The sequence below is a fragment of the Pan paniscus genome, chromosome 11, assembly GCF_029289425.2.
Source record: "Pan paniscus chromosome 11, NHGRI_mPanPan1-v2.0_pri, whole genome shotgun sequence".
Classification (NCBI taxonomy): Eukaryota; Metazoa; Chordata; class Mammalia; order Primates; family Hominidae; genus Pan; species Pan paniscus.
In genome coordinates this window covers 118,144,609-118,159,316 of record NC_073260.2, presented here as the reverse complement: position 1 = coordinate 118,159,316, position 14,708 = coordinate 118,144,609, and the positions used below count along the sequence as shown (strand labels likewise).

Genomic DNA, 14,708 nt, shown 5'->3' with positions numbered 1-14,708 from the left:
CATTTGCTTTCTAGTATTCCCTTGCATCATTGTTGCAGTTCCTCTTGTTACCTGGAGTTTCTTCTTTCAACTCAGTAAAATTTCAAGAGTGGTCTGACAAAAAATCCTAACCATTTTTGCTTCTTAAGTATTGTAAATACTGCATCTCCATCTTCGAGTATGGCAGTTCTCAAACATTTGCTTTTGAGACATTGATGGACCTAAGTTACATGCTTCTGACTCACAGATGTTTGTGATTTCTAAATGACCGCTTCCTTTTTTCCCTACTTAGAGCTTAATTTGAGTGTCAGAGATAACTTTCAATCTTCACTTTCATTAAATGTGGAAGAACTTCGGTACTTTTCAAGTAAATCATCTCAACACTTCACAGCTCTTCATAATATGTGAAGCTTTGTGGAATAAAGTTGTGTGGAACTTGTTATTGCGGTAGATAAATGGTCACTATTGTAGGAAGACTGGAGGAGTACCTATGAATTAGGGAAGGAGTGGATAATCTGGGTTTAAAAAGCCTGTCATAGCAAGCATGAGGAAAGGTGGTTATATGTTACTGTGGATGTAACTTATAGGGCCTCATGCCGTGATATGCTTAGACATGGTGCTCTTACGACATTTTTTCCTGTCAAATCAAATTTTAAAAAGCACCACTTGAAACAGTTTGTATTTACTCCTGACCGTCATTTAGTAGAAACTAACCAGGAGTTGACTGTAGAAATACCCTCGACGTCCCTCTGACTCTGGTCCCTCAAACCTAAGTGGAAAAATGTTCTTTCAATTTCCAGCAGTTTTATCACTTTAACTGCTATCTTCATTTTTGGAAATATCCTACTAGTTAATTTGCATGTTTTATACTGTTAGAGTTTTTTTTTTAATTATCTTTAAGCACTTTCATTTAAAAATAGTCATAATGTTTGTCAGTTGTATGTTATGCTTTTTCAGCTCCTCCAGAATTAGTAAGGTATTTTGTTTGGGTTTTTTTGTGGGGGTGTTGGAAAATGTCAAAATGATGGTGTGAATGCAGTGTTTGCTCCTTGAGTTTTTTGGGGTTTTTTTCCCTCCACGGGAGTTCAAGACTAGAGGGTGTTCCTTTTTTTTTTTTTTTTTTTTTAATCAAGGAAGCAATATCCCCATCCCTATCCTTATCAGGGCTTACTTGCTTACTGACTTGGAATACTACTTTGGCTTATTTAGAGTAAGCATGGTAACTTGTGAGGTAGTACATAATTTAATTCCCTGACTGGGAAACTTGTGAAATTCTTGATCCCTTGTTCTACTTGACAAATGTGAATACCTGTAGTGTTTGAGATTGTGCTTGTTGGGTTCTTGGACCACCTGAGTTCAAATTACTGATCTAGTAGATTAAAAGTTTTAAATTCAGGACATACTTTAATTTCCATTTGGTTGACTTCTCAAATACGATGTTACTGTGTTAGAGTTGTGAGTGTTGAAAAGTAATACATATGAAGAGTAGAAAATGAGCAATTTAAAAATTGATTATGTTTCTGGGAAAGTGATAGTTGTGGCCTGAAAGGAGTTTAGTTTTCTTGTTTCACTGTATCATAGTGAAATTGCCAACTGAACTTTATAAAGAAACAAAATGGAGACTTAATTTCCTAGGGCTGTTGTACTAATGTATCAAAACCTGGGTGGCTTAAAACAATAGAAATTTACTGTCTCACAGTTCTAGAGGTCTAGCAAGGTGTCAGCAGGGCCGTTCTCTGATAGCGCTAGGGGGAGAACCCTTGACACTTTGCCGGAAATTTTCTTTCTTGGCTTATATTAGGTACATCACTCCAGTCACATGGCTGCCTTTTTCCTGTGTCTTCACATTGTCTTCCGGCTGCATCTTTCCAAATGTCCCCTTATTATGAGGACACTAGCCATATTGGATTAGGGCCCTAATGACTTTGTTTTAACTTAATTACCTCTCTAAAGACCCTATCTCAAAATGAAGTCACATTCTGAGGTACTGGGGGTTAGGACTTTAACAAAAAAATTTTGGCAGGGACGCAACTTAGCTCATAACAGTAGGTTTTACATTTCTTTTGTTAAATTTATTTCCTGATTACCTCTTTAAAAGACTGTTTCCAAATCAGGTCACATTCTCAAGTACCATGGATTAGGATTTCAACCCATAACCCTTACCAAAATATCGGTGGGTTGCAAATAATTTATTCACTATTCTTCCTGGAAGACTTCTTGATAAAACTTGATAATTCTTGCAGATGGATAGAATTAGAGAACTTCAGGCAAGTGAAGTAACATGAGCAAGAATTAGAATTATCCCTTCTTGGTTTTTTTTCTGCTTGACTTAAAAAACAAAAACCTACTGATAATGCTTTAGAAAGATAACATATTTGACTTAATGTGTTTTTTAAAAAAGTGAAACACTGAGCTGATGACTTAATGTCTTTATTGAAAAATAAGGTCATAAAACAACTTTGAAAATTCACATTTCTTGAAGTTGATTCAAGCACTGATTAAAAATAAAACTTGATGAGAAATTAAATCTAGTTTAGAGTTTTTCTGTGTAGGTCATAAGGTCACAGCCACAATGAAACATTTTGGGATTTATTTATTTATTTGTTTATTTTGAGACAGGGTCTCACTCTGTTGCCCAGACTTGAGTGCAATAGCATGATCATGGCTTACTGTAGCCATGACCTCCTGGGCTAAAGTGATCTGCCACCTCAGCCTCCTGAGTAGCTGGGACCACAGGCATGTACAATCACACCTGGCTACGTTTTTTATTTTATTATTTATTTTTATTTTTTGTAGAGATGGGGTTACCCATACTGGTCTGGAGCTCCTGGGCTCAAGTGATCCTCCCACCTTGACTTCCCAAAATGTTGGGATTACAGATGTGAGGCACGGAGCCCAGCCTCCCCCCCCAGCTTTTTTTTTTTTTCTTTTTTGACAGTCTCCCTCTGTTGCCCAGGTTGGAGTGCAGTGGCGCAATCTCGGCTCACTGCAACCTCCACCTCTGGAGTTCAAGAGATTCTCTTGCCTCTGCCTCCTGAGTAGTGGGATTACAGGTGCGTACCACCACGCCCAGCTAATATTTTGTATTTCTAGTTAGAGACGGGGTTTCACCATGTTGGTCAGGCTGGTCTCGAACTCCTGACCTCGTCATCTGCTCTTTTCGGCCTCCCAAAGTACTGAGATTACAGGCGTAAGCCACCGCGCCCGGCCCATTTTTTTTGTTTGTTTTAATGGCTAGCAGTGTTCTCTATAGTGAATATGGAGTAATTATTAAGAATTTATGGCCGGGTGCGGTGGCTCACGCTGTAATCCCAGCACTTTGGGAGGTTGAGGTGGGTGGATCACGAGGTCAGGAGATGGAGACCATCCTGGCAAACACGGTGAAACCCCGTCTCTACTAAAAATACAAAAAAAAAATTAGCCGGGCATGATGATGGGCACCTGTAGTCCCAGCTACTTCAGGGGGGCTGAGGCAGGAGAATGGTGTGAACCCGGGAGGAGGCGCTTGCAGTGAGCCAAGATCGTGCCACTGCCCTCCAGCCTGGGCGACAGAGTGAGACACCGTCTCAAAAAAAAAAAAAAAGAGAGAGAGAATGTATTGGGGTCCAGAGAAGACACTGACATCAGAGGCCATTAAGTATTAAGAATGGTTTTAAAATCTCTAAATTGTAGTGCTATGGATTTTAAGTTTGGCTAGGACATTTGAGCAACTAAAAATGTAGTAAGATACATTTTAGAGAAGCATTTCACTATTCTTTCTTTATTTTCTAGTTGGAAAATGGATATACCTTATTTGATTATGATGTTGGACTGAATGATATAATTCAGCTGCTAGTTCGCCCAGACCCTGATCATCTTCCTGGCACATCTACACAGATTGAGGCTAAACCCTGTTCTAATAGTCCACCTAAAGTAAAGAAAGCTCCGAGGGTAGGACCTTCCAATCAGCCATCTACATCAGCTCGTGCCCGTCTTATTGATCCTGGCTTTGGAATATATAAGGTATGTTGTTTTCTTCAGACTTACTGTTGTGAGAATACAAATAAATTTATTTTCTGTTCAGGATGTTTTGAATAAGTAAACATTGATTGCCATTTGAAAGTAAAGATTGGGATGTTAATATCATAACTTTTAAAAGTAGTCTTTTAAAAATTGATATGAAATACGTAGACAAATGTACAAGATGTATATGTACAGTTTAAAGAGCAATAAAGGAAATACTTGGGTAATTGCACCAAGGTTAAGAAGTAGATTGATTTAAAATACTTTTTGTTTGTTTGTTTGTTTGTTTTGATAACGGAGGGAGGCTTGCTCTGTCACCCAGGCTGGAGTGCAGTGGCGCACGCAATCTTGGCTCGCTATGACCTCTGCCTCCCAGGTTCAAGCAAATCTCCTGCCTTAGTCTCCTGATTAGCTGGGATCACAGACGTGCACCACCACACCCGGCTAATTTTTGTATTTTTAGTAGAAACAGGGTTTCACCATGTAGGCTAGGCTAGTCTCGAACTCCTGACCTCAGGTGATCCGCCCACCTCAGCCTCCCAAAGTGCTGGAATTACGGGGGTGAGCCACCTCGCCCAGCCTTAAATACCTGTTTAAAGCCTCGTGTGTGTCCCTATCAGAACACTTCTCTCTGTCTCCCTAAGAGGTAAACTGCTTATTTTTTTATACTTTTTGTTTTTTATTTTTGCTACTTATGTATATTTCTCTAGGCAGTATGTTTTGTCTGTATTTGAATTTTATGTAATGGAATTCTACTTTTTCTCAGCATTGAAAGATTCTCTGCATATGGCTGTGTTTTATTCCTTTTCACTATTATGTCATTCCATTTTATTAACATACCACGGTATATTTAATCCATAATTCATAGATATCTGGGCTGTTTCCAGTTTCATCTGTTTTAAACAGTGCTGTTTTGAACCTTCTGTTAACCTAGTGCATATGTTCAAGAATTTCTACCTAGGAATAGAAGTGCTAGTTGTTCACCCACAGGGTACTGCCAAACTACTGTACTTCGTTCCATTGGTCTGTTTGTCTATGTGTGTTCCTATTCTCTTGCCTCTGCCTCCTAAGTAGTGGGGTTACAGGCGCGTACCACCATGCCCTGCTAATTTTTGTATTTCCAGTAGAGACGGGATTTTACCATTTTGGTCAGGCTGGTCTCGAACTCCTGACCTCCTCGTCTGCCCTCCTCGGTCTCCCAAAGTGCTGGGATTACAGTTCTGAGTACTGTAGCCTTATAGACTGTTTGGATCTCCCTTTCTCCTATCTCCCCAATTTCTTTTCTCTTTCAGGGTCTCTTGGCTTTTAATATTTGCATACAAAAACCGTAGAAATGGCATATAAAGCTCTACAAATCTGATGGGATTCTATGGAGATTGCATCTATAGATCAGCTTGGAGAATCGACATCTTTACAATGTTGAGTCTTTTAATTCATGAACATTAAAAGACTTGACTTCTCCATTAACTTAGATCTTTTCTTTTTTTGAGACAGGGTCTCGCTCTGTCACCCAGGCTGTAGTGCAGTGACGTGAACACGGCTCGCTGTAGCCTTGACCTGCTGGGGTCAAGTGATCTTCCTGCTCGGCCTCCCAAAGTGCTGGGATACAGGCGTGAGCCACCGTGCCCGGCTAACTTAGATCTTTGATATCTTAATTAGTTCTTTCTTTACATATTTAATATTTTGCTTTATTTCTGGTAGCTTTGTTTTTGATGCAATTATTATATATGGTTATCTTCTAAAATAGTAATCTGTTTGCTGATATAGAGAAATGAAATTGATTTATTTGGCTTTTGTAACCAGCAACCTTTTCAAATCTAATAAATTGTGTAGAAATAATCGAATGGCAGTTTTGCTTTATCCTTTCCTATCTTTGTAACTTCTTAATTCTTATCAGTTGGGATAAATGGGCACCTATACTGTTTTTCAAAGCATTTAAGACCAAAAAATTGGTAGATGAAGTAAATTATTCAAGATTATTCAAATGGAGATAATTTTAGATATATGGAAAAATGCCAACAGATCTACATATGTATATAGAAAGATTAAGAAGAGATAGAACCATGTTTCCAAAGAAAGTACCAGGCTTGGATGGCTGAATTGTTTTAAACCTATGAGGAGTAGATCATTATAATGTTACCTAAGTTGACCTACAACATAAAGAAGGAAAGCTTCCTATTGCTTTATAAATTGAGTTTAATACTGATACTAAAACATGACAAAAAGCACATCAGCTTCACTAACATTGACATAAAACCTAAGTTCTAGTCAGCAAATAGAATTATGGCTGTATTCGCTGATTTAACTTGCTTTTAAAAAATTATGGCTGCTTATTAAAAATATATTACTTTAAGCAAATATGGCTTGTCAGGATGTGGGGACAGTTCATTATTATAAAATGTTTCAATATAATTCATTGTACTAATAAGCCAAAGAAAACATATTAATGTAAAATGTTTTCTGCATTTAAATACAAATTTGAGTCATTCGTGATTTTTTTTTTTTTTAAAGAAAAGTCTTGGCCGGGCGTGGTGGCTCACACCTGTAATCCCAACACTTTGGGAGGCCAAGGCGGGTGGATCATGAGGTCAGGAGTTCAAGACCAGCCTGGCCAAGGTGGTGAAACCCCGTCTCTACTAAAAATACAAAAAATTAGCTGGACGTGATGGCAGGTGCCTGTAATCCCAGCTACTCCGGAGGCTGAGGCAGGAGAATTGCTTGAACTTGGAGGGCAGAGGTTGCAGTGAGCCAAGACCGTGCCACTGCACTCCAGCCTGGGCGACACAGTGAGACTCAGTATCAAAAAAAAAAGGAACTCTTGATAAGAGGAATAGACAGAATAGGTTAATATTTTAAACCACATTCTATACCGGTATTCCCTTTAAAGACGAGCTAGACAAGGAAGCCAATTCATGCTTCCTTACTTGACATCTTTCTGGAAGTACTAGATAATGCAATTAGGCAAGAGAACAAAATAAAGTGTAAATATTAGAGAAGGCAAAGTTGCAGCCTATGGATACCTGGGAGAGCTGAGAAAATGTTTTAGAAAGTTATGAGCAGTCACTAAAGTGGCTATCTTCAAAGTTAACATTGAGCTACTGATAGCTCAAGGAATTAATACGTGAATTAGAACAGGAAAAAAATTTGCAATAACAAAAGGTAGAATCTGGGAATAAGTTAAGACTTACGTAAATTAAAACAGTGCTATATAGTGGTCACAATTAAGAGAGAATTTTTAGCACTGAAAGCCAACTTGCCATTTTTTTCTATATTACTCTGATTTCATCCACCTTTTAAATACCAATACTTAATACATTTTTTACATTATTACTTTTTTATTTGTGTTACCACCTCCGTCATTACTTTTAAAATAAACTTATTTTAGAACAGTTTTAGATTTATAGCAAAATTGAAGATAGTAGACAGAGTTCCCATATATCCCACACCTAGTTTTCCCTCTTAAGATCTTAGTATGGTGTATTTGTTGAAATTAATGACCCATATTTTCTTAGCTTTTACCTCATGTCCTCTTTTTGTTCCAGAATCCCACTAGGATACTATACTGTGTGTAGTTTTTAAATCTCCTTTGACATTGACTGTGACAATTTCTTAGGATTTTTTTTTTTTCAATTACCGTGACCATTTTGAGGAGCTCTGGTCAGATATTTTGTAAAATCTCCCCCTATTAGGATTCATTTGTTTTCCTTATTTGTCTGGGTTTGTTTTGGGGAGGAAGACCGCAGAGGTATTTTCATCACGTATATAGGGCACATACTATCAGTATTCTATTTGCTAAGTATAACTTAGGTTTTACATCAATAATAACATTAACACTGATGTGAACCTTAATCATCTGGCTGGGGTAGTGTTTGTCAAGTTTCTCCACTATTAAACTACTCCCACACCTCCTTCCTGTCTTTCCATACTGTACTGTTTGAGAGGAAGTCACTGTACAGTCCACACTTAAGGAGTGGGAAGTTAATGTACTTCACTGCCTTGAGGGCAGAGTATCTACAAAAAATTAGTTAAAATTACTCAACATGGGAGGTGTATTTATTCAGACATTTACATCAGTATGAACTCATGATCAAATTGTTCCAGTTTTGGCCTTTAGAAACTCGTTTATTTGATGGCTATGTCCCTTTGACATACCCCCATTATTGTGGGTGTTTTGTTTTTCTTAAGCATTATCTTACTTTCTGGCACTACAACATGCTTCAGGTACATCTTGTATATTTCCTGCTTCAGTCCTAGAATCAACCATTTCTCCAAGGTTCCCTGTTTCCTTTAATTGTCAAATGATAGAGGCCGGGCGCGGTGGCTCATGCCTGTAATCCCAGCACTTTGGGAGGCTGAGGAGGGTGGATCACTACAGGTCAGGAGTTTGAGATCAGCCTGGTGAACATGGTGAAACCCCATCTCTGCTGAAAATTAAAAAAAAAAAAAAAATTAGCTGGGCGTTGTGGCACATGCCTGTAATCCCAGCTACTCGGGAGGCTGAGGCAGGAGTATCACTTGAACCCAGGAAGCAGAGGTTACGGGGAGCCGAGATCGCGCTACTGCACTCCAAGCCTGGGTGAGTGAGACTTCGTCTCAAAGTAAATAAATTAAAAAAAAAAAAAAAATCAAGATCTCGGCTCTAGGTATGCTTCTTACTGTTGGTGTGTCATTGCTTTTAGAGCCTTCAACAGACAGCAAGGAAATAATACATATTTGTACTAACCTGTGTATATATACATCTATGAATATTTATGTAACTATCTGTATATTAAGCTTACATTATTACTTTTCATCTTTGACCAGAGTTTAGAAGCTGCTGCTTTTGAATCGATTGTTTGGGCAGTGACAGGATGGATTTGCTTTCAAAGGAGGGCCAGTTTGTGTATCTGCACATCTGAGATTAATCAAAGTTCAGCAGTGCGGGTCAACTTCAATTTCTGTTTAGCAAACTTCTCAATACTCCACTATTCCTTCCTCTTCCCTCCCCAATCTAATTCGGAAGAGCATCAGGAGAAATTACTTCTCTCAGGAGGTCTTTGCTTTTTATTTTCAGTGTTAGTGCTTTGGCTGTGAACTACAGAATTTAAACTCTATTTGACATCTCTTCTATTTCCTATTACTATGTCGTATAGATGTTAAAGACTTGAGCTTTGCCAGGAGACCTGGTTTCAAATTTCAGTTCAGCTGCTGCTTGGTTATACAAATTGGCAAGTAAATTTTACATTAAGGTTCCCTTTCCCCATTTAGGAGCACATTGGAATCTAGTAATAAAATTCTCAGAAGGTTGCTGTTCATACAATAATAAATTTAGAGCTGTGTTTAATCTTAGTTGAAGCTACTGTAGATTTATTTACTTTCTGGGGGATGAACCTTAGTAATTGTCATAGGTATTTGAAATTTTGACTGGTGCCTTTATATTTTTCAGATAGAAGTACATATTTCTGGATAGCTCATTCCATAAATAGGTGGATATCTAGCATATGTTTGTAATCGGTATTCTGCCTTCACAGAATTTTTATCACATACTGACTTGTTGACTAAACTGAAAACCATTTAGAAGCTGCTACTTTTGAAATGATTTGCTTTATTTTTATTTTATTTTATTTTTGAGATGGAATCTCACTCTGTTGCCCAGGCTGGAGTGCAGTGAGCCATCTCAGCGCACTGCCACCTCTGCCTCCTGGGTTCAAGCGATTCTACTGCTTCAGTCTCTTGAGTAGTTGGGATTACAGGCACCCGCCACCATGCCCAGCTAATTTTTGTACTTTCAGTAGAGACGAGATTTCACCATGTTGGCTAGGCTGGTGTTGAACTCCTGACCTCAGGTGATCACCTGCCTCGGCCTCCCAAAGTGCTGGGATTATAGGCATGAGCCATTGTGCCTGGCTTGAATTGGTTTGTTTTATATTTGCATTGGGTTTCTTGTATTTCCCATAGTGCAAGTCTGAGTAGTTAATATATAAAAACTTTTAAGTTGATTATAAGTCACTTAAAAATTGGGCATTGTATTGCTTTTGTCTTGAATTCTTGGTTATGCCACTTGGTAAATATATTTTTTTTCTACATGTAGAGCTTTCTATAGTTGAAATTGCTTTATGGATGAGCAAACATTTTTGGACTTTTCCTTCTGACTGAAATATTCTTTGAACATCATGATAAGCAGGTACAAAGGATGAATTTTCAAATTAACTTTATTCGAAACTGGCATAGGTAAACATTTAAACAGTATGTTAAGATGAAATTTTAGGCCAGGCACAGTGGCTCACACCTGTAATCCTAGCACTTTGGGAGGTTGAGGCAGGCAGAGCACCTGAGGTCAGGCATTTGCAACCATCCTGGCCAACATGGCGAAACTCCGTCTCTACTGAAAATACAAAAATTAGCTGGCTGTGGTGGCGTACGACTAATCCCAGCTACTTGGGAGGCTGAGACGAGAGAATCACTTGAACCCAGGAGGCGGAGGTTTCAGTGAGCTTAGACCGCGCCACTGCACTCCTGCCTGGGCAACAGAGCAAGACCACATCTCAAAAAAAAGAAATTTTAATCTGAACTTATTTATTGCCCAATATCATTATTTTGCTCTATTTGATAACTGAGCAATATTTAACCAGTTTCAGATATTTTCATATGTTATTGCAAGAAACTAGATACCACTACTGCATATGGAGAGCCTATGAAAGATTGTACAGAGGCTGGGTCCATCCATTCACATTATATGTGCATTTAACATAAATTGAATCACACTGGGTCTAGATTGGGAACTAATTTTCTGAAGCAAGATGGACATTCGAACCTAAGTTCGTTTTAATTTTGGTTTTTGTGTATGGAAGCTTTTTATGATGCCAGAAAGATCGTACTTTCAAATGGCTGTCATCCTGGCCTAAATAATGACTGTTTAGAATGATGATGGTAAGCCTTTACAGTTTAGCTGAGCATGTGGCACTGTTAAACTTCTTACATGTTTTCTTATGCTCATTGTATAATAGAAAGTACTGGAAAGAGGAGAATTATCATTGATATCTTCTTATTTCTTTTGTCCACAGTACAGTTCTTGATGTTTAACGTTTTTGATTATGAAATGTATTAGACAATACAAAGAGCACGATCACTGTCTATAAACACCATCCAAGTTATGAAATAGAATAACAATACTCCCAGGAACTTACCAGGTGCCTCCTTCCTGATTATAACTCCCTCTTCCCTAGTTGTAACTGCTACCCAGACTTCTATGGTAATCATTTCTTTGTTCTTTACTTACTTTCTTATTAATATTAACCTTTAACAACCTATTAATAATCTTTAACTTATTTATGCAACCCTAATCCCTAATTTTCTGGTTTCTGAACTTCATGTAAATGGAACCATATTGCTTTTGCTTTTTTTTTTTTTTTTTTTTTTTTTTGAACGATCTCATTCTGTCACTTGGCTGGAGTGCAGCCCCAACCTTCTGGGCTTAAGCGATCCTGCTGCCTCAGCTTCCTGAGTAACCGGGACTACAGGTCTGTGCCACCATACCCAGCTAATTTTCAGTTTTTCGTAGAGACAGAGTTTCACTATGTTGTCCAGGCTGGTCTTGAACTCCTGGGTTCAAACAGTCCTCCTGCCACTTCCTCCCAAAGTGCTGGGATTACAGTGTGAGCCATCACACCCAGCCCTGCATTTTAAAATTTGTGATTAAAGAAAGATGGGGCCGAGTGTGGTGGCTCATGCCTGTAATCCCAGCACTTTGGGAGGTGGAGGACAAGTGGATCACTTGAGGTCAGGAATTCGAGACCAGCCTGGCCAACATGGTGAAACCCCATCTCTGCTAAAAATATAAAAGGTTAGCCACTATGGTGGTGGATACCTGTAATCCCAGCTACTCAGGAGGCTGAAGCAGGAGAATTGCTTGTACCTGGGAGGCAGAGGTTGCAGTGAGCCAACATCACACCACTGCACTCCAGCCTGGGCAACAGAGCAAGACTCTGTCTCAGGAAAAAAAAAAAAGGAAGATGGTACAATGAGAGAACAATTTTCAGAGTTGGAGAACCTGTATTCTCAGCTTAACTCCCACATTTTTTACCTGTGTATCTCTTGAGCAAATGTATTTCATGTCTGGACCTCATTAGAAAATGGGAATTATTTTGTATTATAATTAAAGGAGGTAAAGTATGTAATGGTAAACAGCTAATGTTTACCAGCAGTATGGTAATAAGACTATACTCTGAGGTTTTGTGTTTTTTTTTTTTTGTTTCTGTTTCTTTTAGACAGAGTCTTGCACTGTCATGCAGGCTGGAGTATAGTGGCAGGATCCACGCCTGTCTAGTTTTTGTGTTTTTTAGTAGAGATGGGGGTTTTTGCCATGTTGGCCAGACTGGTCTCGAACTCCAGACCTCAGGTGCTCCACCTGCCTCGGCCTCCCGAAGTGCTGGAATTACAGGCATGAGCCACTGCACCCGGGCTATACTCTGAGTTTTAATGAGTCTTAACATTGAACGTATATACTTAGTAAGGAGACAGTTCTTTCATTTGTGTGTACTATATGCTTGCTGGGTTGGCACGTTACATGAATTTTCTCACTTTATTTCAAATACACTGCAAGATGCTGGGACAAATTAAGTAACTTGTTCATGGTTACACTTAGTGGGTGATAGATGAAGAACTTGAACCTAGGTTTACCTGCAGAGCTGGAGTGTTTTCTGCAAAACAAATGGTACCTAGCATATAGTAAAACCATCAGATATTTGCTGTCGGTATTTTCTTTTTTTAATGATTGCCCCTTGCCTCCCATACTTCAGGTTTTAAAAATATTAGATATTTGGACAGGGGAAACTTTTTGTCTAAATGTGGCTTTTCTTTTTTTGAAATGGAGTTTTACTCTTTTTGCCCTGAAGTGCAATGGCACAATCTTGGCCCATTACAACCTCCACCTCCTGGTTCAAGTGATTGTCCTGCCTCAGCCTCCCAAGTAGCTGGGATTACAGGTGCATGCCACCATGCCTGGCTAATTTTGTACTTTTAGTAGAGACAGGGTTTCGCCATGTTTGCCAGGCTGGTCTTGAACTCCTGACCTCAGGTGATCCACCCACCCTGGCCCCCTAAACTGCTGGGATTACAGGCGTGAGCCCCTGTGCCTGGCCCTTAATGTGGCTATATCTTTGATGTGAATGAATGCAGCTCTTAAGTGTAGAATTATGTGGTTGGCTTAAACTTTTTTTTAGCTTTTTAGTTCAACTCCTCTCCTCCCCATATTAATCTTTTAAAAATAATTGTATATTTTATGATGTTTTGACATCTTTGGGGGCCTTACTGGCTGAGGAGAGACTGCCTTTCTTCCTAGGGCTAGCTTATTCCTAGAGATAGTAAACAGCTGATCAGTGAGCCTGCCTTTTATATACAAAAACATCTAATCCCGAATCCATGCACTTAACTACCTCCCTTATCTAACTCTTAAACACCAAGCCAATATTCCGCCCTGATCACCCACAGCCAGGTACCAAACAACTAGAGGCCACCCCTACAATCCAAAGCCCACTGACATTATTCAAACTAGCCATCTTGTTTCCCCTGCCTTGCCTTTCCCATGGAAAACACAATAAAGGCTCTGGGCCCTAATTTTCCCCTGTTCCCTCTGCCTCCTGACCAAACCTAGTGCTTTCCTATATTTCCCCTTCTCTTGGGGAATGAGTAATTCTTCTTTCAGTGGCATTGGCTTCTCCATGTTGTCACTTAGTTACATCAATAAATTAAAATCTCATGAGTATAATTCAGATGCTCCCACATAGGCAAATTCTGTTTTCCTCTTTTGTCTGCTATTTTGCTACTCCTTTAGCTAATTACTTCAGTTCTTAATTTGTACTAGATTACTTAGTTACCATGGCAGGGTCTTCTGTGTTCATATTAATCATACAGGCCTAAGTATTTTTCCTCTGAACTGCCTTTAAAATCCAGGCTTTACAACACAGCTTTAACATCTTGCATGCATCTTGGCCTATTCAAATTTTGCTTGACTTAGTATGTCTATCCAATGTGCAGAAAGTTTTGAATTTAAGAGCATTTCTGTCCCCACCCAGTTTATGTGCATTTCTGTGAGTGCTTACTCACAGCAATCAATACTTAGTAGGGTACTTACTATATTTAGTAGGATAATTCTTTTTTTTTGGCCAGGCAGGGTGCCTTGTGCATGTAATCTCAGCACTATGAGAGACCAAGGAAAGAGGATTGTTTCAGGCCAGGAGTTCAAAACCAGCCTGGGCAACATAGCAAACTCTGTCTCTACAAGAAGTAACATTAGCTAGGTGTGGTGGCATATACCTGTAGTCCTAGCTGCTCAGGAGTTTGAGTTCAGGAGTAGGAGGCTGCGGTGAGCTGTGATCACACCACTGCATCCAGCCTGGGCAGCAGATAGCCTGTCTTAAAAAAAAAAAAAAAATTCTTATGTCCAGTTGTAAATCTAGGTTTACTATATTCAAAGAATGCCCTACCTTTGTGAGCTGATATGTTCTATGTGTTGATGTTCAAGCAATGGCAGCATTTTGAGGTTGATTTATGTGTCTGTTAACTTTAGTTTATTGTTAGATGTTAAGGTAGCCAGGTATTAGATCTGCCTGCTAGTATCTTACATTTGATAGGCAAATTCAGTACTTCATTTGTGCCGCCTCGTGTTCCTTAGTAAGGTTGATATAGCTTAATGTGTTTTTGCTGTTACCATTTTAGTATCAACTATATGCTGCATTCTCTGCTATGCA

The 14,708-nt window shown here is 39.0% G+C and overlaps 1 protein-coding gene across 2 annotated transcripts in view; it reads left to right on the top strand.

Annotated features, from left to right (window-relative positions):
* UHRF2 (ubiquitin like with PHD and ring finger domains 2) overlaps nucleotides 1-14,708 on the top strand; it is a 93,428-nt gene that overhangs the window by 3,733 nt on the left and 74,987 nt on the right. For both annotated transcript variants that reach the window (XM_055092175.2, XM_003823388.5), the window contains exon 2: nucleotides 3,751-3,981. In XM_055092175.2, coding sequence (XP_054948150.1) covers nucleotides 3,751-3,981 — 231 coding nt within the window. The remainder of the gene's footprint in view (nucleotides 1-3,750; nucleotides 3,982-14,708) is intronic.